The sequence below is a fragment of the Cucumis sativus genome, chromosome 3, assembly GCF_000004075.3.
Source record: "Cucumis sativus cultivar 9930 chromosome 3, Cucumber_9930_V3, whole genome shotgun sequence".
NCBI classification, from domain to species: Eukaryota; Viridiplantae; Streptophyta; class Magnoliopsida; order Cucurbitales; family Cucurbitaceae; genus Cucumis; species Cucumis sativus.
Genome location: NC_026657.2, coordinates 15,586,291 through 15,609,665, shown reverse-complemented (window position 1 = coordinate 15,609,665; position 23,375 = coordinate 15,586,291). Strand labels below are relative to the sequence as shown.

The following is a 23,375-nucleotide window of genomic DNA, read 5'->3' as shown; positions in this document are numbered from 1 at the left end:
TTTTGATCAAAATGTTCATTTTTTCCTTTCAAGGAAGGACTATTTATTCATGTTGTTCATAGTTTTTGGTTGCAATAATAAAAGGGGTGTGTTATATTGTTGGGTAACCACAACAAGTAATTAAAGCTAGTGATGAAGAGAAGCAATATTATTAGACCTAAGTCTTCTGTTTTTCCTGTATTTGTCTTTGAAGCAAGCTTGCCTTAGCCTTTTGGTTGTGTGTGTGAGGTCCATATTTGGCGATTCCACCAATAGCCTCTTTTGCTCCTCTAACCCTTTTACCTCATTTGTTAACCCCATTTCCTGCCAACACAATTCTTACAACATTTAAACTATTAACAACATTTCCATCTAGTCAACATCTTTGGATTCTTTTTCAAATGAATACCTAACATTTGAAAACTAAATAAAAATATATTTCAAAAACAAGTTTTTATTTTTGGAAGTTCCTTAAGAATTCAACTTTTTTACACAAAAAATTAAATGGTTATCCTATTTTTTTTTTATAAAAAAATTATAAATTTAATTGGATTTTAAAAAACATTAGTAAAGAATAGAATTAGATAGTAACCCACAAAATTTGGATGTGTAGAATAATAAATACTTATAAATGATACACATACCTTGACATTTTGGATGAGAGAATTGTAGCTCTTAAGTTTTCTATGAGGCCATCTCATGATATTAAGTTGTCTACATCTTCTTTTAAGCACTGTCAACCCAACATTCATCTCTTTTGCTGCTTCTGATATTGGTATATGATAGTACTTCTTAATCTCTTCCAATCCCAACACAAAACTTCTTTTCCTCCTCTTATTACCATTATTATTTCTCATTAGTCTCAACCTCTTTTCACCTTCTTCTTCTTCTTCTTCTTCTTCTTTCCAAGTTGATGATGGAAGCCCTTTTCTTTCGATTTCATCCATCTCCCTTGACAAAAATTCACTCTCAAACTCCAAAACATTATTATCCACCAAATGGAATGATAATAATGAACCTGATGAATTCACATCCAAAAACTCATCTTTATCTAAAGGTGGAAGCTCATCTAATTCACTGTAAACAAAAACAAAAAATCAAAATTTAGCAAAACCCATATGAGATTGATCCATTATAAAACAACCCATTTCATAAATTTTTCATCTTGCATCCTCTCCTAGTAAGAAATCTTAGCTATGGTTTGATAACTAGTAGGTTTTTTTATTTTTTTTCTCTTAAAAATATTAAATCCATACGTATTTTTTTTCATCCAAAATTTTGAAAACTTAAAAACTTAAACCTTGAAAACTTGTTTTTATTTTTAGAATTTAGATAAAAATTTGCAAAAATACTTATGAAACGACACCTAAAGTTTTATCTAGCCCTCTAAACAAACACATCCTCTAAACAAACACATATATATAGCTTTTTTACTTTGGTTGTTCTTACTTGTGGAATGGGAAAAGATCTTCGTGTAGCCATTCAAAGTCGAACTGTGGAATATTGTGAAAGGTTTGAGGATTGGAGTCCATTGGAGAAGAGATTATCATATGAAAAAAGGCATGAATTTAGATATATATTTATATAAAAGAATGATATATATATGATTTAGTAGTTCGTGCAAAAATTAATGGGGAGTTACAATTTCAAAGAGAGCACTGGAACAATAAATATGATATTAAATTGTTGAAACAATTACCAATTGATAAAAAAAAAAGGGATGCATGCATGAATGCATTATCTTCTTTACTTATATCAATCTCTATTATCTCTAAAATTTTCATTCATGCCCCTTTCAAAAAATAAAAGTAGAAAAAATAAATTACTATACAATTTTCATACCACCAACCTTATTTCAATGTGTTCTTCACAATATTGTGTTACTTAAAATCTCAAACACAAAAAATCAAGTTTCTTCTACTTCTTTTTTGTGTGGATAATTTGAGTATGATTTTAAAGGGTGAAAACTTGTAAATACATATAATTTTCTAAAAGTAAAATATAAAATGTTATCAAAATATAAATATTTAGTTTTTTTTGTGTAAATTAAAATATAGTAATTTTTATTTCATTATTGCACCGATTTTTTCGTGTCGTTTTTTCATTCTTCTTTTCTTTAAAAAAAATTATCATTTTGATTCTCCGGATTTAAAGATATTATACGTTCAGTTTTCGAGTTTTAAAAATGTACTTTTTAGTCTCTAGATTTATAATCATAAACTCATATTTAGTCCAAGAATTTTAAAATTGTAGATTTCTTTTTAAAAAAACAAATTTGAAAAGTGTCTCAAATAACTTTATACCGTTATTAGAAAAATATTAATTTTTAAAAATTATATATTCTCCAAAAAAAATTTATTTAAAATTTTGAATATTATACAATTGTTTTTAAAAAGATTAAACAAAAATTACCCCAAAGACTTTTCAAATCTATTTTTATACTACAAAGGTATACTTTAAAAAACTTAATGACCAAATAAACTTATTTTATAAATTTGAAAATTAAAAAAGTTACAATTTTAAAACTAGGGTCCAAACACGAGACTAAAAATGTAAATTTTCAATAAAGAAAATCTTTTTTCTTTAACTATAGAGTATTTGAGTATAATGTAAATGGTGTGAAAGTTGAGGTTGAATCGCATGAAGCTTGATCTAAACGAAAGGCAAACATAAATCTACGTGTTCATATGTCTCAACAAATTTGTGTGGTAAGAAATATATGTATGCATAAGTAATTACAAATATCTTACCAAATTTATGGCGGTTGTTCATAAGGCATGTTTAATTGTTTTAAATCAAGATATCAACAAATCGATTGGAGACTTTTTGCCTTTGTTAAGTTTGGGATATGAAAACAGATCATCTCTCTAGAAAGAATGACACACGTGTTGAAAAAATATGTGATATATGAAAACTTAACCATTTGAAAATTTGTGACCCTTTGATTATTTGGAGTCCTTAAGGAGCGTTTGGCTCACATGTTTGGAATCAAATGACAGTGGACTTATTTGATGGGATTCTGATGCCTAAAAATTATATATGTCTATGATTGAGTACAAGAATTAATAATCTGAATTTGTAATGCTTGTGTGTTGAGTGTTGGTTTTGAATTCCTAGGCTTAGTTTTTTTTTTTTTTTTCCTTTTGTCAATTGTACATTCTAAATTTATCATGTGCAAATTTTTAATTGATTTTTTTAAATATTTTGTACATAAAATTCAATTTTTTGACTTGTTGATTTTTATTACAATAATGTAAAAACAAAAAACTTTAACATTTAATAACAATAATTTTGATTACAGTTGCATTAACATGAATGATCTAATTAGGAATATCACAAAATATAACAAGTTATGTAATCAGATGAAGTTTACAAAAGTTACACAAAACATTAAAAAAAATGTCTAATAGCTAGGTTTCAAAATAAGTATAGTAAAATGATCCTGCAAAAGTGAAAGTTAAGTAGGGTTACATTTAGTGATAGTTATGGTTGTCTATATATCATGCACATGTGATGTAATATTTAAACCGCTTTTATCAAAAGAGTTTAAATAAAAATGAGTTTTTTTTCTTTTTTTTTTTTTTTTTTTTTTGAAAAAAACACTTTTTTCGTAAGTCAATCAAAACAAATCTTAAGTCAAAATGACCGATGAAAAAAAAGAAAAAGATCTATTTAAATCCTAAATTTTGTATGTTAAATATAATATACTCTTCAAATTTAAAATTAGGTATAATTGTATGTTTTAAAATTTAATTATGTGTTCAATATATTCAAAATTTCAAGGTTTTGCCATTTATTTTCTTATTTTTACTTGAAATGATTTATATTTTTTTCATACAAAAAAACTGATAAAACAGATATGAAAAGGAAAGTTATAATGTGTTGATTTATTTTGGACATTTATTATTGGCGCATTAGCCATCATAAATTGCCCATTTGGTGTGGCTAAGTTGTTTATTAATTTATAATATTTGCACTATATTCTTAATTATGATGCAACCGTATTTATAATATATATACACTTATACACATACATTTCTTAATAATTATTTCTTTGCTCTTTTACTGTTGCACACCAAATGTTTTTATTGTCAAAGTGTAACCTAACATAAATGATTAGCATTCATAGTTATGGATTAACCAATAAAACTCATAGTCCAAAGGTGTAACATAAACACAGTTTAATAGTTAATATATTTACTCTCTTTCTTTCATTCTTTTTTTTTCTTTCAAAGAAAAGTTATGTTTTCAACCCCTTCACTAACCAATCAGAAAAGAGGATGGTCACTCAAAACGAATCCCACACAGGAGCCCCATTAGCCAGAGTGTGACTCATAGAATTCCAATTCCCACTTATTGAATATATTTTGTAGAATATTTTCACTCATCTTATTCATTAACAAAGACTGATATTTATAGTACTTTGTACAATGCAATTGATAACTAGAATATAACAAGATGAAGAACGGTTACTAACAGTAGAAACTAACTCAAGATGGAGAGCATATATTTTTTACTTCAATCTTGTGTAAATGAAGAGACAAAGTAGTGGAATTCAAAGGCTTGGTGAGTGCATCTGCAAGTTGATTTGACGACCGTATAGGAAGCAATTTGATGGATCCATCAATTACTTTATTTTGAACAAAATGACAGTCAAGCTCTATGTGTTTGGTCCTTTCATGAAACATAGGATTGTTAGCAATATAAATGACAACTTGGTTGTTACAAAAAACAACAACTGGTGTGGCTAATGAAATCTGAAGTCCTTTGAGCAAACTCTTGAGCCATATGACTTCACAAGTGACTGCTGCTAATGCTTGGTACTCTGCCTCAGTTGATGAATTGTGTTTGCTGTTTCTTTGACTTCCATGAAATTAAGGACTTGCCTAGAAAAACACAAAAACCACCGATTGAATGGTGAGTGTCTGGATAAGAACCCCAATTTGCATTAGCAAAAGCTTTTATGGATAAAGCATCTGTCTTGGACAAGAAAATTCCTTGGCCTAGAGACCCTTTGATGTGCCTTAATAGGTGATTTGTTGCATTTATATGGGTTATGTTTGATTGTGCCATGAACGGAATAAGTTTATGTACTACAAAAGTAATACCACACCTTGAAATAGTCTAAGTATAGCAACTTCCCTATAAGTCCTCGATATGCAGTTGGGTCTTGAAGGAAGTCTTTCTTTGCACTCTTTAGTTTGATTGTAGGATCCATTGACATTATTACTGGTTTGACACCAAGCAATCCAACATCTTCTAATAATCGTAGAGTGTAGTGTCTCTGTGATAAAAAAATTTCAGTTGATGACCGAGTTAACTCCCGGCCAAGAAAGAACTTTGGAGACCCCAAATCTTTATGTAAGAACTTATGATTGAGCATGCTTTGTAGGCTTCGGATAAGACTAATATTTGCTCCATTGGTAATAATATCATCAACATAGACAAGTAATGCAAGAAAATCAATACCTTGGCCTTTTACAAATAGGTAGTAATCTGCCTTCGAATGTTGAAAACCAAGTGAAGTGAGAAAATGTGAAAATTTGGCAAACCATTGGCGAGATGCCTGTTTTAAGCCATATATGGACTTGTTGAGTTTGCACACCATTTTCTCACCATGTATAACAAACTTTGGTTTATAACCAAGAGGCATATGGATACTTCTTCAAACAAGTCTCCATTAAGAAAAGCATTGTTCACATCTAATTGAACTAGGTGTCAATCCTTTGATACTGCTATAGTCAACAGAGTTTTGACACAATAACCATTTTGGCTACCGGAGAGAAGATTTCAAAATAGTCAAGACCTTCTTATTGTGTATACCCTTTAGCAACAAGCCTTGCCTTATAACGTTCAACGGTCTCATCAGCTTTATGCTTACTTTTATATATCCATCAGTATCCTACAGTATTCTTGTTGGTTGGTAATGGAACAATGTTCCATGTATTGTTAGCCTCCTTAGCTTTTAGTTCAGTTCCATAGCCTTTTTCCAACTCTCATGAATGACAACTTCATGGTAAAAGGTTGGTTCATGTAGAAGTGGAAACTTGAAGGATAGAATGTCTAAACGAAAGAGAAAGAGTTTGATATGACAAGAACTGGTTTAAAGGATATTTTGTAGAAGTTTATGTATGGAATTGTGATGCTTGGAGGTTACAATGATAGGACTGGGATGGTTGTTTGGTGGTTTTGGTGGATCTTCTTCCTGGAGTTTTGTTGGAAATCTCAATGGTATTTTCTATTGTATGGGCCGGTAGATTTTTTTTTGTTTTCAAAATTGTTCTATATATTTTGTCATTTTGTTATATTTTTTAAAATACCTCATATTTAAATGTATATATACGTTATACTATGTTGATGTATACATTCCATTTCAAATATAGTACGTTAAATTATATTCTTCACGATATATTGATTATCGTGTTGTTATGTATATGTTTCATTTTAAATGTGAAGTTAATTAATTTTTTTAAAACAATTATAACATACTTGAGAGAAATGTGTGAATTTAAAATTTGAAATTGAAATTTTAAGACTCAAACTATGGTTGGTTGGAAGAGAGGCTGACAAATGTAGATACTAGTAAACTGTCTATAAATATTAAATATTAATTGGTTTTGTTTATACATATTATATAAAGACAATAAAGTTGAGAGGCTGAGCCCCTGGGCCTATAATAAATCCCAGTGATTACAACCATTTAGTTTGATATATGAAAATATTTTATTTGTTTTAATTTGTTTTGATATTCTGCAAATTTATTTATTTATTAATAAAAAATTAATAAATTCGATTTAATCCAAAATATTTCAACGAGCTCCTTAAAAATTAAATAAATATATTTCAATAACCTACTTGAAAATATTTGTTTGGAAAATATAAGTATAAATTTGAATATATTTAATTTGTTCAATTTGTTTTATTGTTTATTTCTTTTTTTTCTTAGTTTAACAAAATCGATTTATTGATTAAATTGGTCAGATTTAATTGCCTTGATTTTCTATAGATTGTGTATTTGTACATACTACATGACAATATTATTTTTTCCAAATTAGTTTCACAATATTTGACAAAATGTATACCATATGTTGCTGCTATAATTACATTGTAATTTATGCTTTTAAATAATTTGATAAACTATTCGTTTTCTATATCATAATCACATGATCAAATGTTAATATTTATTTGCTCATATAATTATATATTTTTTCAATTAAAAAAACTTAACATAAAGATGGATTTGTTACAAAACCAGCAATAAAAACGATTTCCTAAATAGTGTCATTGAATCATAATCACGGTTGTTTAACTAACCAAAATTTATAATAACCAATAGAATTAAGATTTTCTAAACATAGTATATGTCGAGTATGAATGATGTTATAAACAATATATTTGGGACACACACAAAAAGGTTAACAAATTGGTCATCAAGATATAATATCATTCATCTATATATACTAAATACAAGTGTATTTGAATAGCTCAAAAAATGAGACACAATATTGAAAATAGCACGAAAAAAGTATATTGTGCAAACAACATACAAATTTGGTAAATCTTAACTAAATCTATTATTTTCTAGTTGTACAAGATTGCACCAACATTCTCTATAATAATGGCATATATATATACAAGAATTTCAGCTTTGTTATATTTTAAATAATTTATTAAATAATACGTAATATATATTTTTAATAACAATTTGAATTAAAATTTTAGAGAATGACATTTCTTCAATGATTTGAATCTTCATCTTTTAGGTTTTATTTGAGAAAAGAAAAGGAGGTCGAGAAAGAGGAGGCAGCCGACGCAAGAGACAAATACAGTGAGTGAGAGAAAAAGTTTTTCTTGCAAACAAGAGAGGAGAAAAGTAAGACCGATGGAGAAGAAGACGTCGGAGTTTCGACGTCAGTGGTGACGGGCTTTTTCAAGCACCGTTTAATGACGTATGACGTGGGTCATGGGTTTGCCTAACGTTCTTTCGTTTGTTGGAGTTGGATTTAGTCGACCTTTCATGGGTTTAGTTGCGGACAGGAGGATAAAAGGGTCAAGCGGCATTTTCGTCGTGGGTATTTTGTTTTTTTGTCGTTCTTCTTGGGGTTTGCAATTGGTTGTTCAACACATGAGTCTCCGATCATAGGAGCTGAAAAAAAAAGCCTTAATTTGCGCCAAATGTATGAAGACTTTGAAGAGACGAAGTTGAAAGCTCCAACACGTGAGTCTACAATTTGAAGAAGATATTAAATTGTGTAGAATTTTAATGGTGATAGGTGTTAAGGGTGTGTTGGGAGTTTAATTTTAATTATAAGGTATTGGTTTGTTTGAATAATTGTATCTACCATTTGATTTTTTAATACTTAGGAGTTAGTAGGAGCACTTATGAACAATATTTTTTTTCAATTTGGTTGGATTTTTCTATTTTATCGATTTAAATAAAAAAAAAATTGTCATTAATCCCAAACAAACCTTTTATTTTTGTGGTGGGCTATGTGTTTTCTTAATTTTGGAAATGTAATTGGGGCTTTGAGAACAGCCCACGTAGAATGAAATTACGAAAATGGGAAGAATCAAATCTTCAACGTGGGACCAACAACCACCGTTGATTCCGAGATGTGGGTGGTGGCCCCCACCCAATTAGGCCAACAACAATCACGCCGCTGATTTTGTTTCAACTTTTTTCTTTCTCACTCAAAAACAAATTTCATTTACATTTTTTTCTTCTTTTCTTCCTTTTATTTCTAACACAATAATGATTTCAAGTATAATAAAATATTCTTAAACCATACAGAAAAAAGTTTTATAAAATATCGTGCTTAGTTTGCAGATGAAAATCATCAAAAAAAAAAATTTACCAAAATAATACAACTCAAATCTCAAATCTTTTTAAAAAATATCTTATCTCATTTTTTATTATTTTAATCTTTATATTTTTAGTGGTTGAATGTCAGTCGTTGTAATTTAAATAAATGGTAGATTTTGTGTTCATGGTTAATTTAATGTTTTTCTTTTCTTTTGTCTTAACATTTTTTCTATATATTTCGGAAAAAATATTTCTTAAATTAATGTTGGTTAATTTAATTTAATTATATTTTCTTGCATTCAAATTATTAATATATTTTAAACCATTTATGTTGAACAAATAAAACTGATAGAAGTAATTTTAAGATTGATTTGTTATAATTACAATCAACAAACAAAAATTTATAAAATATAGCAAAATATAAATATCATGTATAGACACACATAGAAGTTTATTGTAAATAAAATAAATATTTTGATTTATTTTGATAGGATGACGAGTGTGAGTTATTTGAATTAGTGATCCAACGTGGTAGTGTTGTACGTGTGATTGAGGCTAAGTCAGATGTTTGAGAAAACTTATGTGTATTTTGACTTCATTTCACACTTACTTTTGTCAATAAGTTTGTGGGTATTAAAGTTATAGTTACATGCATCTTTTTATCTCTTAACATCCCTTTGTTTTGTATGCATCACTCCGTTGCTAAAAAATAAATAAGAATAGTTTGACAAATTATGGAGTGTGGAATTGACAAAAATATGTGTTGTGAAAGATACATCTAAGTATTTTATCTTAAATATTTATAGTTAAATTATTGTCCTATATTGAATTCATTGCATCCATACGGTTTTATATGTGCATAACCTTTAGGATCATTTGTTTTAGAGCCAAATATTTCTATAGTGTGAGCATCTTGATTAATTACTACATTTGCTTAGCGGTAAGATGTTTGACTTTTAGAGATTTTTGAGCATCGTCAAAAATGTCTTTAGAGAAAATATATTCTAAAAGTTTTGGATATCAGTCTCTTAAAAGTTTTGGATGACAGCTTTACAACTTTCTCGTTGAAGGAGTGTCTATTTATACTTATTTACCTTTTTTTTTTATCTGCATCATGTAAAAAGAACAAATATATAATTATTGGGTAAGGAAAATGACATATAATAAAAAGATAAACAAATCAAATAAATAAATGTTAAATAAGTTTAAATTAGAAAAATCATTCTAAATCATAAAACCATTCCAAAGTTACAAATATAACCAAATTTCTAAATCAATCCAAACTCAAATTTTGCTATATTTTGTTAAAACAATTTTGGTTGATTATGCTATATTTGAAAACTAAAATTTAAATTATATTAGTTAATTATATATTATGAGTAGTAGTATGTAATTTCATTTATTTTTTGGAAATTTTTCATAAATATAATAAAACACCCAAATTTCTATCATGTAACAAAATCAAAAAACTCACGAATGCGACCAATCTTTTTTAAATATTATAGGTTTGTCATTTTTTTTCCATTTTCTTTATTCTACAATTTTCATTTTTTTTCCATCATTTTTTTCTCTTCTTTTATTTTTTCAAGCTGTTAGGGGATGAAATATAAAATATTTATTTTTCTTTTATTTTTTTAAAAAGTTGTTATTTTGTTTTTCAAGATCGTGTACAAAATATAAATATAAAAGACCTTTAATAAAGTTGTTGCATATTGATACTTTTAGATTTGGTGGTAGCCAAATGTAAACGAGTATCAAATAATCTTAAAAGAATCAAAATCATTAAATGAGTACCAAATCCAAACGATCTTGCATTCAAGAAATTTTGAAAAAAATCGCAAAACAATCATATAGCAAAATCTAAATGATTTTGGTACTACCAAATATATCACACCACGTAAGTGACAATTAATCGTGTGTGGACGGGGCATTTTTTATATATATATATTTTTTTTATGGACATTTTTTTTGTGTGTTCATAAGGTAAAAACAAATATGAGGGAAAGATTATAAATACAAAAAGTGAAATTAGTTATTCAATTAATTATATAAAGTAGTATTTTGAGGAGGAAGTTTATGTTTTAGATTTAAATTTAGAGAGAAAAGAGTGAAAAGATTAAAATATGGATTAGAATAGATTTGAGACTGAGAGGGGGACCCACAATGAAGGTGTTATTATTTATTGGATGGGTAATTAATGCAATAAATCTAACACTAAATATCATTCATATTAAGAGTATGGAAAGTGGACAAAATATAAACCCTACTTTAATAATTCTTAATAATTGCCAATCTCCATAAATACTCTCTCCTTATTATTATTATTATTATTTTTATAACTATCAAATTTTAGGAACACACATTTATAATTACAACTCCAAACCTCTTTTTATTTAATGATTTTCATATTCATTCAAACCTTCACTCATCCCATGTAAAAAAAGAAAAACACCATAACTATCCAACAAAACTTTTTGTCTCTAATCATAAAATTTTATATACCCTTTTAATTTGACATTTTTATTAAACTATGAATCCGTCCGTCAACAAAATTTATGGATTTGCCATTGTTGAGAGGTATCAATTTATAACTCCAACTCCAGAGATAATATTGTTATTATTTAATTATTTGACATTAGGTATGTGCTATCAACTTTGAGATTAGGTGTTTCCCTCCATCCTACGTATGGTAAAAAAAGATATTGACATTTTCTTTCTAAACTCATGGTCAAAAAACATTTTAGTTTTACTAAATGTGTTATGAGATACTAAATTTTAGGGACCAAGTCATTACTTATAAGTTTTTAGGAACTATGTAAGGTTACCATTGTTTAGATACTAAATTATTACTTTTATGAAAGTTTAAGCCTTATTTGATAACATTTGAATGTTTTATTTTAAAAAATTAAGTGTACAAACCTCAAGTTTTGTCGAGCTACAGTTTAAGAGAGTTTTTAAGAGTAAGAGAAGATTTGAGAAGTAGGAAAGAAATTGTTAATGAAATTTGATTTAAAGTTGAAGAATGATGCAAATGAAGATGATGGTAAGGAATTGTGATAAAAGTTAAAGCATCTGAATTTTTAAAAAGTTTTTCTTAGAAACTAACCTAAACTAATTGAATTGCAAAGATGGTGTTAGCCCCACAATCAATCAATCAATCAAGTGAGATTTGCTATCAAAAGAAAACAAGACAATATTTATATTCAACGAGAGAGCAAAAGGCAAAGAGAAAAGGCAACAAGAGGGCCTTGCACATATTAGCATTTTGAGAAGAAAGAAAAACGAAATGGTGGAATGAAGGGTTTTAGGGACCCATCATTCCAAACATACAGAAAAAAGTGGCAACCATTAGAGGCAATGATGGGGAGAGAGAAGTAAATTAATGGAATTTTCATATACAAAATCCCCACTTTTGCTTCAAAAAGGAACAGGACTTCTCAGCTTCCATTTCCAATTTTTTTTCTTTTCCTCTCTTTTAAAACCCAAAACCACAATGCCCCTGATTTTCTGGCTTAATAATCGACGTGCTCGCCTTGATGTTTGTCTCTCCCATTTCCCTTCAAACGCCGACGACCCTCTTTTTCCCCTTCAAAACTTTCCCTTCATACATTTTATTACAGGGGTTTTCTAAATTGTCGTTTTTCTCTTCTTCAGTCAAAATCTTTTACCAAACCCACTTGGTTTTTTGCCTTCTTTTGTTTCTATTCACTGTGTTTTCACATTTTGAGGCTGAAAAATCAGATGGGTTTTCGCCTACTCTCCTGTTTGTAGCTTCTTCAACCTCTTCAGTTTCACAACAATAGGTACATGTATTTTCCTTTTAACTTTCTTTCTTTCAGTTTTCTAGCTTTTCTCTCTATAACCCTTTATTTGGTTGCTGAGATGATTGGGAATGGGAAAGCAATTAGGCTTATGGTTATGAATTTGACTGTGCTATTTGGGGTTTTGAAAAAAAATTCTCTTCAATTACTTTGAAGGATGCTGGATTTTTTTAGCTTTTTCGACGTTCTTAAGGAGTGTATTGACAGCTTTCAAGATTTTAGAGGGTTGCTTTAAGTTTTAATTATGCAGTATAGGTTGAGTCCTGGTGAAGATTCAGACAGAATGCGCTTTTTCAATACTTGGAATTCTAACCTTTGCTTATCTGTTTGGGGAGTTTTTTTTTCCCCTTCTCTGCTTGAATTATGGCAACGCACTTTCTGTTTTATGTTTATGATTGATTTGAATTTGGTATATGTTTAATGTATGAGACAGCAAGTCAACTATTCTTTAATTTATTGAATTGAATTGAGGATTCTGATTACTTGTAACCTGTCAAAGGGAATGCTGTCTCTCTCCTGCTAAAATAAATACTTTTGTTGTCTGTTCTGCTTTTCCTTTCAGGCTATAGTATAAAACTTTTAGGATTCTAAGGTTTCTAAAGTTAGTTTTGAATTTTTTTTATGAATGTTTTTCCTGCAAGTAGGAATATTACTTGATTCAATGATTTTTCATTTCTTCTCATTGGCTTCATTTGATTGCTGAATTTTTGGCCTTTTGAAATTTGATGGTTGCAGATTTAATAGTTTGTGTTCAAATCTCATTTTCTGGACTAAAACCAAATCTTGTACAATGCCTATCTCACAAGAAACATCCAATTTTGATGAGATTTCTATGAAGCAGAGTTTGATTTTCTCTGATTGTCTCAAGGTACTCATTCGCCCTTCGCAAAGGTTTTTGGAAAATGACAAGTCTTCATCCATTACTTACCTTCTTTCTGCATTTGATTTTCAGGATTTAAAGAACCTGAGGGCACAATTATACTCAGCAGCAGAGTATTTTGAACTTTCATACACAAATGACGACCAAAAACAGATGTGAGTTAGTTGAAAGGCTTTTCAGAAGGAAGTAATCAAAGCTTTCCTTCTATTAGTATTAGTTTATTAGAGATTGAACTGGAAACAATCATTCTTTTTCCTTCTGCAGAGTGGTAGAAACATTGAAAGATTATGCTGTTAAAGCTCTTGTGAATACTGTGGATCACTTAGGTTCTGTTACTTTTAAGGTTAATGATCTTTTGGATGAAAAGGTTGACGAAGTATCTGGAACAGAGTTTAGAGTGTCATGCATTGAACAGGTAAGATCAAGCTTCATTAGTGTTGCAATTTAGATAACTTCTCCTTGCAAGTTATTGGCAGAATAAAAAAATGAACAAGCCATGAACGTCTCATGCGTTGAATATAGATCCTCTAAAATCCATAATTGTTAGGCGTAGAGATTGAGAGGAAGGTGATTAATTCTCATTTTCACAGAGCCAAGTATTCTCTGAATGGTCACTTTTATGCCCTTTTGGCCTGGTTCATAAAGTGCTCCATAAACCCTCTAGAAACTAGCTTTTTTTGTTTTGTCAATCTTGTCTTTAAACACCATAGTCCGAGTTAGAGATATATTAGGATTGTTAGTATGATTAATAGAAAGATGGCTAGTAAGTTTGTTTAAGTTTTTAGTTATAAGTGGAGAGAGTCTGTTGGGAGCAAGGTGGGAAGAATTGTGTAGGATCTCCTTTGGGAAATTTGGAGACTAGCCATCTCGAAAGTTTATGTTATTTTATATTGTAGTTTCTTCATTTATATTGCAATACAAATCATCTTTTAGTGTTCGCGCGTATTCTACTTAGGTGGTACCTTAACAGTTTCTCATTCGAATATTGTATTTTCCCTGCATCAATACATATGGTTTTTTGCAGATAGATTCACAAATTTATTGACATTGTTGTTACTTTTTTGATGGGGCTATTAGAGGCTAAGAACATGTCAAGAATATATCGATCATGAAGGGCATTCCCAACAATCCTTGGTGATAAATACACCAAAGTATCACAAGCGCTACATATTACCAGGCAAGTTTACCATCTGTTCCCCAAGACTTCAGTTTGTTTCTCTTGCATTATGAGATAACAAAAAAAATATCGAGTTCTTATGTTCATAAAATTTGTCCAGTTGGGGAGACCATGAATGGGGGTACCCAAACTAAATCCAAGTACCAAGGGTGCAACCTAAATGATGAAGATGAGTGGCACCAATTTAGAAATGGTAAGCTGCTAAACCAACCATTTCTTGTGATTTCACTTTGGGAAATTTTCAAATGGAACTTCGCCATTTATTAATGTGACTGATTTCCTCTAGCCGTCCGAGCAACTATCAGAGAAACGCCACCATCCATCATAAGGTAAACACATTTTCTACCGATCTGCACCAAAATTGCTTGCTTGCATTTACATCTCTCCTTCTAGTGACCTGGGATTAATGAATTCTGTCTCAACTTTGAATGTTTCTCGTGCAGTAAAGAAAATTCTCCTGTGCCTTCTCAACGAGCATCCCCGTCCCCGCAACCTAGAACGTTCTCATTCACGTCTACCATGCCCAAGAAGGAATTAGGTTCACATGCTCTTTCCCCTTCCCTTTAGCTGCCACTTTGCATCTTTTGTGTAGTTAAAATATTGCTTTTTGAAGTCATAGCCTTATGTTCACTCCCGTAAAATCCAATCATGATTGTTTCAAAGCAGATAAGAGATCGGTTTCACCACATCGGTTTCCACTTTTGCGTTCTGGTTCGCTCTCGAGTAGGCCAAAGACACAAAGCTCAAGTCGATCGACTACTCCACACTCAAGTCGGCCAACCACTCCAAGTAATTCCAATGGCCAACGGCGGGTGTGTTCATTATGCTCTCCTTTCTTTTAAATTGCATTTATGTTTTCCAAAAATATATAGTTTATGAGTAACTGTGACTGTTCAACACACATTTTTCTTTCCTCCCAGTATCCTTCAGAACCTCGGAAATCAGCATCAATGCGAATACCAGCAGAAAGGGAAAGGGAAAGGGAAAGGGAAAGGGACAACAGCAAGGATGTTGAACAATATCCCAGCAAAAGCAAGCGCCTATTAAAGGCCCTGCTTAGCCGACGCAAGTCGAAGAAAGACGACATGTTGTACACTTATTTGGATGAATACTAGTACAAGAGTTTCAAGAAAACAATGAACAGCAGTGGAAACAGCTGGTGCATGAGGGCTTCAAATTCAATTCTTCACAGATGCCACTTTGTACTGAAACCATTTCTTTGTTATCATTATTGTAATTTCATATAGCAGTTTTCCTTCGTCCCATGCTGAAATCATTTCTTTGTTATTATTATTATTTTCTTTTTACTTCAAATTATAGTAATACAAGTGATATCATCGTGGCACATCAAACGGCGCCCTCTATTCTTCAATGTAAACTTCTTTTTTTCCTAGCTGCACAATGCTTTGCCGTGCTACATCCTCAATAAAATAACAAACTTAGATCATTCCTTTTACTATCAAGTTTGAAGTGGAGTCATGTTTATCAATTTGTAATAAAATGTAACTATAGAAATATATGGACAAAGTTGAAGCAAAATTCAAATGTCAAAAGTAGAATTGAAATGTGTAACACTTTGAAACCTAAGTTTCTTCAAATCAAGAACAAAACAACATATTTTTCCTTTGTTTTAATATAGGTTTAAAAATGGACTCCAAAGTTTACAACAGGTAAACAACTAAAAGAGTAATCAATTGGGGCCCACCACCCATGACGTAGGTTCAGTTCTTCATTCCAAAAAACACACACAAAGACTTTCCAGTATTAAAATAGAGGAACAAAATCATCCATGCTAATTCCTTGTATATTTAACCATATCAGTAAATGCTTGAAACTACATTTGGCATAAAAATAACATATCAAGTAGTTATATGGTTGACTGCAAGGAGTAAAAGGACAAATTGTTTACCGAAAATGTTTATCTTGTTAGATCTCAATGTTCGAATGATGGGTGGAGAAAGACCTTCACACTCGATCAAACAATAACAAAACATTGTGATAAAATTACAGGTCAGATGTAAATTAAAACCAGAGCTACTTTAAGCAAAAAAAAAAAAAAAAATGACACTTGATATTTGAGAGCCATGTAAATAGGTCAGTAAGGCTATCAGAAATCCTCTTCTTGTCCAAAATCTTCGATTGTTTTTGTGGCAAGAGTAAGCACATCTACAAACGCACTGAATGATGCACGCAAAAACCTTGCTTCCACTGCCTCAAAATGTCTACAAAATATGATAGAATGCAATAGCATTACTAAGCTGTAAGTACATTAAAAACTATGAATGCAAGGACCAAAAAAGAGGCTCACATTGAAAGTTTTCCATCAGAATTTGACATCGCCCTTTTCACCTTGTCTGGCTGTAACTGTTCATAGCACACAAATGGAATCAGAAACAAGTTAACTCTGGAGGAACAAGGTGAAGATTGATATCATCGAGAAGCACCTCTTTATCAACGACTAAAGCTTTATAGACAATTGAAGCTTTCTTCTCAGACTCATAATCGACTTCAAAGTCACTGCAGAGGGCAAACCATGTCTTTATGAAGGCAATATAGAATAGATGAAAGATCGCTAACAATGAGTTGAACTGCATGTTTCCGATGTATGATAAAAAAACAGTTGGTTATTTAAGGAAAGAAGCGATGACCGTTTTAGAAACAAGTAGCAATTGCTGAACGCTAACAAGACTGAAAAATCAAATTTGGCTTCCAAAAACAACAGCAAAAGAACAGAGATTTGGCTAGTTATCCACTCCATTCCAACAACCGAGAACTTGGTGGCAATTGACAATCAAAGAAAACAGAAAACGTAAGCAACAGAGAAATAGACAGAAAGATTTACAAGGTTAACTAATAGTGTTATTTAAATCAACGGACAAAGGAGGAGAACACTTTTATTATGAGAGAGAAATATCAAATTACGAATTACAACTTCTAACAGCAGAGAGTTTGTACATATAGTACGCTCATCTAAACCTAGAGTCAAAATTATAAATAACATAAGTACCAACAACTAATTTAAGGCATTCAAACAGTAAGCTTTCATGACACTGCTTTGGCCACAAAATCCGTATGATTCAGCAACAAAAAATTGAACTTTCAGGGTGAAAAGAAAACCAGACAAAGGGTTGACAAGAGCAAGAACAAGATGATAATCATTATCATTGTCTTATTTTGTTTGTGGAGATTGCAATGAACCAGAGAAAGAACTTAGATGATTAATCACAGGAGAATTAATTAAAGATAAAGCTAAAGAGGAAAAGTTAACATGGACATCTACGAAGAAATCGATTTCAAAGCATATGGCATATAATAAAAGGAAAACTTATAATTATACATTTATGGACTTAGAGAGAGAGAACAACCAGCTGAATTCCCATTTGGGCTCTCCATGAGAAGCGACGGAAGCTGTGGGAGTCATTGCTTCAATTCTAATGAAAAACAGCCAGATTTCCCCCCACAAATAAACCTATGAAGCAAAGATAAGAATATAGAGAAGGTTGAGTTTATGAAAGGGTTTGACGAGCTGAAGAGCGCTTTGAAACTGACCGGTAACGGCAGCGGGTAGTAGGAGGCGTGGCGAGGATGGTCGGCGGCGAGGCTGAGGCGTGGCAGTGGAAGAAATGGGAAGAAGTTGAGACCGTGACTCGTTGAAGACGAAGACGACTGACTCGGACGTGAGAGAATTATTTTAGGGTTTATTTGTTTTTTTTTTTATTATTATTTCATTATTGTAAATGAAAAAATGGTTAAAATTATTTTATTTATTTACGTTGATTATTATTATATTTTAAGACAATTTTGAAATGTAATTAGATTATTGATAGAAGTATTGAGAAAAAAGGTTGGTATTGAAACTATTTAGAGTAATGGGGTGAAAATTTTGTCCAAGAGAAGCATTCTACCTTTCTTCTTTCTTTTTTAATTTCATCCTATTCTCTCTCCTTTCACGTTCATTTTATTTATTTTTAAAAAATAAATTCAGTATTTATTGTGAGAAAATGTTGAATTTATTTTAAAAATAAATAAAACCAAAAATAACAATTAAGAATTCCTTAAGTAATAATGAAAATTTAAAAGAAAAGGCTAAATTTATTTAAAACAAAAATAATAATTAAGAATTGATTAAACAATAATAGAAAATTAAAAAAGAAAAAAAGAAAAAAACTGAATTTATTTACCGAAAATAAATAATAATAATTAAAAATTGACTAAATAAAAAAGAAAAACTGAATTTATTTTTAAAAAATAAAAGTTAATAATTATTAATTATTAAATAATAATGTAAAATTAAAGAAAACAAAAGAAAAAATGAATTTATTTAAAAAAATAAATAAAATGGATGTGAGAGGGAGAGAGAATAGGGTGAAATTAAAGAAAAAAGTAGAATAGGTCTCTTGAAGAAGAGACGCATTCTAATGACAAAAAATTTACCCCATTTTCCTAAATAGTTTCAATACCACCCATTTTTCACAATTATTTTTTCAAATAACTTCCCACCATTGATATCATAAAATCCTAAATGACCTTAATATTTACTCTCTCTACATTTCTATTTTTCTTCTTAAATATATCAAGAAAGATTTAGTGAAAAAGACCAAAACTAACTATAGAATTTCACAAACGTTCTAAACTAAAATTTATTTTCTTAAACAAGAATTCATATATTTTTTAAATAATTATGATAGTGTATGAGACAAATTAATGTATTTAGATTAGGGTCATCCTTGTTTCCTTTACATTCAATATTCAATTAACTTTCTTATTTAAATGTGTAACTTTATCATTTCCATCAATTGGTAATAGTTTTTTAATTAGGTATAAAACAAAATCTTTTATAATATGAAATAATATAATAATTAATTATAATTGTATAACATATTTTCCACACCACGTTATTATTCTGAAAGCTTCTATCTGTCGTCGGCAACCACTTCATCATTTAATTTTTTCTTTATTTTATTCCAGCAACGTCTTCATAATTTCCACAATGTTTACTTCTTCCTTCACTTCGCTCCTTTCTTCCATAAATTCGGGTGTCTTCAATATCGTTCTTCATCGTTTCCTATTTGGTATTCGGTTTATTTTGTCCTTTCATTCTCATCAAACTTTCGATTAGTTTTTTTCTTCAAATCGTTGCATTATTCGTCATTCCATTATATCGTACTTTACTTAGTACGTGTTAACCTTTTATTCTATTGTATTGCTTACACACATATATCACTACATATATACAATATACACAATAGCACATATATAATATTACATAGTAAGTCATCCAATTTTTTCGCTTGGGTAATTTTTCATTATTCTTGTACCGTATACTACATAATTCTTTCCGACATTGACTTTGAAATATATGTTTATATAGTAAATAATATTAAAATAGTAGTAAACTATAATATATAAGTGAAAATATGGTACATACTTATTATCACTTTATCTAATTTTTAAATTAATAATGTATAATTTAATATAATCGTAAAATATAATAGTTTTCTTGTGTGATTTATTATATATATATACCCCATATTATTTATAATAAATATACGGTAAACTATGTAATTTTGATAGAATTTGAATTTAAAATATATGTTTATATAGTAAATATTTATAAAACAGAAGTAAACTACACATTCACAATGTATATATAATATAGGGTGTGAATATCATACATTCATATTATTACTTTATACACATATATATCACTTCATATACACAAATAACACATATATAATGATATACAGTAAGACCTCCAATTTTTTTCCTGTAGTATTTTTTAAATGAACAATATATACTTTAATATATCCGTAAAATAAAATAGTTTTGTATGTAACTTAGCATATATATACCCCATTTTATTTACAACATTAATATTTAGTGACATATAGTTCTAATAATTTTTTACAAGAAGGCCAAAATCTTCATTATCTTTTGTTTGTCTATGTAGTTCACCAATTAATGGAGTATCTATAATATGCTCAATATACCATAATATTCGTATTTTTCAAAATATACAGTACTAACCTCGAATTTTATACCTAAATTCTGTCGAAAAATACTGTTTTTGCCGGCCATGAAACTTTTTCTTCTTCACCGCCGAAATCTCTCAAGTTTCTCTGTATAAATGGTGACTTTTGCAATTATAATGGAAGGAGTAAGTGGTGTTTGAATAAGAAAAGTTTGAATTGTGGTTGATTTCTTTCCTAAATCGTAATCACGTATTTTTCCATTTATTTATTTTTATAATCAATTTAATATTAGGAATGAGTATATATATAATTTGTGCCCTACATTTATGTAATATATAGGTCTATTTAGGACATTTGTGAAATTTATTATAAATTTAGATCTATTATGTAATATCATATAACAATTTAGGCTATATTAGTTAATGACTCACATACCAATACCCTAATTTACTTGTAAGATATTTAATTTTTAACATTTTCAACTATGTAAAGGAAAAATCACAAAAAATGAAACTAACTTGAAATAAGTCATAAAAAAAAATTCTTTCGAGAATAAAATGGAAAAGAAAATTAAGGGAATAATACTGCGTAGTTTCCAGTTGATATATTACTTTTGCGTTTTCTACAATAAATATATCAATTAGTGTCAAGTTATATTTTTTAATACGATTTTTCAATATATATGTATGTGTGAATGAGGAAAAATTAGATCAGGAGTGTATATGTAGTATGGTCACATTAAACATTAACAACTTTGATAGAGTTGAATTTTAAATAGATGGATAGGAGTGGAGAGAGGATGGATTTCAATAGGTTTCCAAGACTATTACAACAAAAACATTATGCCTAAATACTACAAACTAAGAACTACGGTTCAATGTGCCTTTTAAAAGAAAGCCAACAAGGTAAGAATGTATTAATCATTAAAATCATTCTTACCCGCTTTGACAATACAAAAAAGCCAATCGAGAAAGAAATAATCCAAACTCTGAGTGACAAAGCATGTTTGGTCAAAGAATGGGCTACCAACTTACAACATCTAGGAGCGTATCTTAATTTATAAATTAAGTTTGGTTGGATTGAATTTGGGAGATTTTTTTACCAATCCAAATTTTTTAGTTGATTAAATTGACAACCAAAATAACAAGTAAAATCGTCAACTCCATCCAACCCAACCTTTAAATTTTGGGTTGGGTTAGATTTGGTTGTCAGATTATTTATTTATTTATTTTAAATATATTTTTTATTGATTTAAAATATTTAAATTTGTCTACAATACATGTTAATAACAAAAGTTTCATAACTCAAAGGTTAAATATCAAAATCTAATATCTAGTATATATTTCAAACAAACTTAATAGTAATATGTAATAATTATAATATATATTTTAATAATATTATAAATTCAAGTTAAATTTGGTTGGATAACTTTCTTGTCGAATTATTTGAACACTCATACATTCAACGTCGAATTCCATCCAAAAGCTCCCACGAGCAAGCTTTCCAGTACAACAAAGATCTCACCGCCTACAATTGTGAAGAAACCCCATCGGAAGACAACAACAACGTGATATGCCCTCCCTCATTCCTCTTGATCACACCCAAACCTAAACCGTATTTCGACGAAGAGCAAGCAACACGATCAATTAAGTTTCAACAACACAACTTCCAACCAACAACTCCCAACTCCAACTAGACGACTATGACATTTAAATCTAGTGCACACATTGAAAGTTTTAACTTAACCATTATAGAGTAAAAACATAATATTGTATAGAAACAATAAATGTCAATCTATTTTAAACTAGATGTTTTTCGCAATAACACTAGTTAAAATAATATACCTTCGTTAGTGATCATTAATGATGTTAAGGATTGTGTTTCTCTCTCTAGGTTCCTTGATAAGGTGAAAAGAAAACTTTGCAGATGAAGATACGATTAATCCTTAGGGTATTTATATAGGCACCTCTCATTAACGAGTTTAATTAAAGTAGCAGATAAGATACTCCAGATCGTCCACGTTAGTGATATTATTAAATTTTAAAAATTATAACAATACATACTAAAACAAATAAAAAGTAATAAATGTCATCATAAACGAAGGGATTAAATTGTTGAGGCTAAATTGTAAAAACTGGTCCTAAATTATGTAGTTTGCGTAAAAAATGCCCTTAAACTTTTGAAAGTTTCAAGAGTGTTCACTTTTAAAAATGGTTCAAAAACACTCTTATTCTTTATTTTGAATGAAAACTATTAAAGTTTTGTTTAAAAAATACCACTAAACTATTGAAAAGTTTCGTAAATACTTTTAAACTTGAAAAGAAGTAAAAGAAAAAAAATTTAGTCTAATTTATCCAATTTTTACATCAAATTTCTTAGCATCCAAAATAAAAACCAAAATTTCAAGTTGAAGCCACCATTTTAAATTTCCAACAATTATCAATATTTTTATGGATATTTTCACATTTATTTATATAAAGGGTTAATCGATGTTTTAGTTACATAATAAAATAAATTACAAATCACAAAAAATAAACTTCAAATGTGGATGAAATTTTAGACATTTTGTATGAAATCACACCGAAATTTTAGACATTTTGAAAAAATAACATGACAGGTTCCATCTCCATTCATATAATTCTTCCTAGTTTGACCTATGTCCCATTTAATCAGTGATGTAAGTGAATTGGGTTGGATTACCAACTCGAATAGCTTGACTGAAGTTTTCAACTCAACCCAACCC

At 29.5% G+C, this 23,375-nt stretch overlaps 3 protein-coding genes across 4 annotated transcripts; 1 reads left to right on the top strand and 2 right to left on the bottom strand.

Annotated features, from left to right (window-relative positions):
- Window positions 1-5: 5 nt before the first annotated feature.
- Window positions 6-1,511, bottom strand: LOC116402687 (protein RKD4). Its single transcript, XM_031882442.1, has 3 exons — window positions 1,429-1,511; window positions 624-1,056; window positions 6-303 (listed from the first exon to the last, which is right to left on the bottom strand). Exons 1-3 carry the CDS (start codon window positions 1,509-1,511, stop codon window positions 127-129), a joined length of 693 nt encoding a protein of 230 aa, XP_031738302.1. The 3' UTR covers window positions 6-126.
- Window positions 1,512-12,029: 10,518 nt separating this feature from the next.
- LOC101216900 (protein ABIL2) lies at window positions 12,030-16,107 on the top strand. Of its 2 annotated transcripts, XM_031883390.1 has the most exons (10): window positions 12,030-12,585; window positions 13,339-13,471; window positions 13,556-13,638; window positions 13,748-13,898; window positions 14,561-14,660; window positions 14,761-14,853; window positions 14,947-14,989; window positions 15,104-15,198; window positions 15,327-15,472; window positions 15,581-16,107. In XM_031883390.1, the coding sequence occupies exons 2-10, from the start codon at window positions 13,394-13,396 to the stop codon at window positions 15,773-15,775; spliced, it is 984 nt and encodes a 327-aa protein (XP_031739250.1). In that variant the 5' UTR covers window positions 12,030-12,585; window positions 13,339-13,393; the 3' UTR covers window positions 15,776-16,107. The 2 variants fall into 2 exon arrangements, with proteins under 2 accessions (XP_031739250.1, XP_031739251.1); XM_031883391.1 differs by lacking the exon at window positions 12,030-12,585 and having other exon boundaries at window positions 12,619-13,471.
- Window positions 16,108-16,477: 370 nt separating this feature from the next.
- Window positions 16,478-18,370, bottom strand: LOC101217139. Its single transcript, XM_004146180.3, has 5 exons — window positions 18,210-18,370; window positions 18,026-18,129; window positions 17,105-17,177; window positions 16,969-17,024; window positions 16,478-16,882 (listed from the first exon to the last, which is right to left on the bottom strand). Exons 2-5 carry the CDS (start codon window positions 18,079-18,081, stop codon window positions 16,768-16,770), a joined length of 300 nt encoding a protein of 99 aa, XP_004146228.1. The 5' UTR covers window positions 18,082-18,129; window positions 18,210-18,370; the 3' UTR covers window positions 16,478-16,767.
- Window positions 18,371-23,375: the final 5,005 nt, after the last annotated feature.

What these genes read in the sequence shown, in the direction of transcription:
- LOC116402687 (XM_031882442.1), bottom strand. Translation starts at nt 1,511, where the DNA reads ATGGACTCCAATCCTCAAACCTTTCACAATATTCCACAGTTCGACTTT. An exon ending in GATCTTTTCCCATTCCACAA is followed by an intron (nt 1,057 to 1,428) that starts GTAAGAACAACC and finishes TTTTGTTTACAG; the next exon opens with TGAATTAGATGAGCTTCCAC. An exon ending in CTCTCATCCAAAATGTCAAG is followed by an intron (nt 304 to 623) that starts GTATGTGTATCA and finishes TTGTGTTGGCAG; the next exon opens with GAAATGGGGTTAACAAATGA.
- LOC101216900 (XM_031883390.1), top strand. Translation starts at nt 13,394, where the DNA reads ATGCCTATCTCACAAGAAACATCCAATTTTGATGAGATTTCTATGAAG. An exon ending in GAGTGTCATGCATTGAACAG is followed by an intron (nt 13,899 to 14,560) that starts GTAAGATCAAGC and finishes TGGGGCTATTAG; the next exon opens with AGGCTAAGAACATGTCAAGA. An exon ending in ACGCCACCATCCATCATAAG is followed by an intron (nt 14,990 to 15,103) that starts GTAAACACATTT and finishes TTTCTCGTGCAG; the next exon opens with TAAAGAAAATTCTCCTGTGC.
- LOC101217139 (XM_004146180.3), bottom strand. Translation starts at nt 18,081, where the DNA reads ATGACTCCCACAGCTTCCGTCGCTTCTCATGGAGAGCCCAAATGGGAA. An exon ending in CCCAAATGGGAATTCAGCTG is followed by an intron (nt 17,178 to 18,025) that starts GTTGTTCTCTCT and finishes TGCCCTCTGCAG; the next exon opens with TGACTTTGAAGTCGATTATG. An exon ending in TCTGATGGAAAACTTTCAAT is followed by an intron (nt 16,883 to 16,968) that starts GTGAGCCTCTTT and finishes CATATTTTGTAG; the next exon opens with ACATTTTGAGGCAGTGGAAG.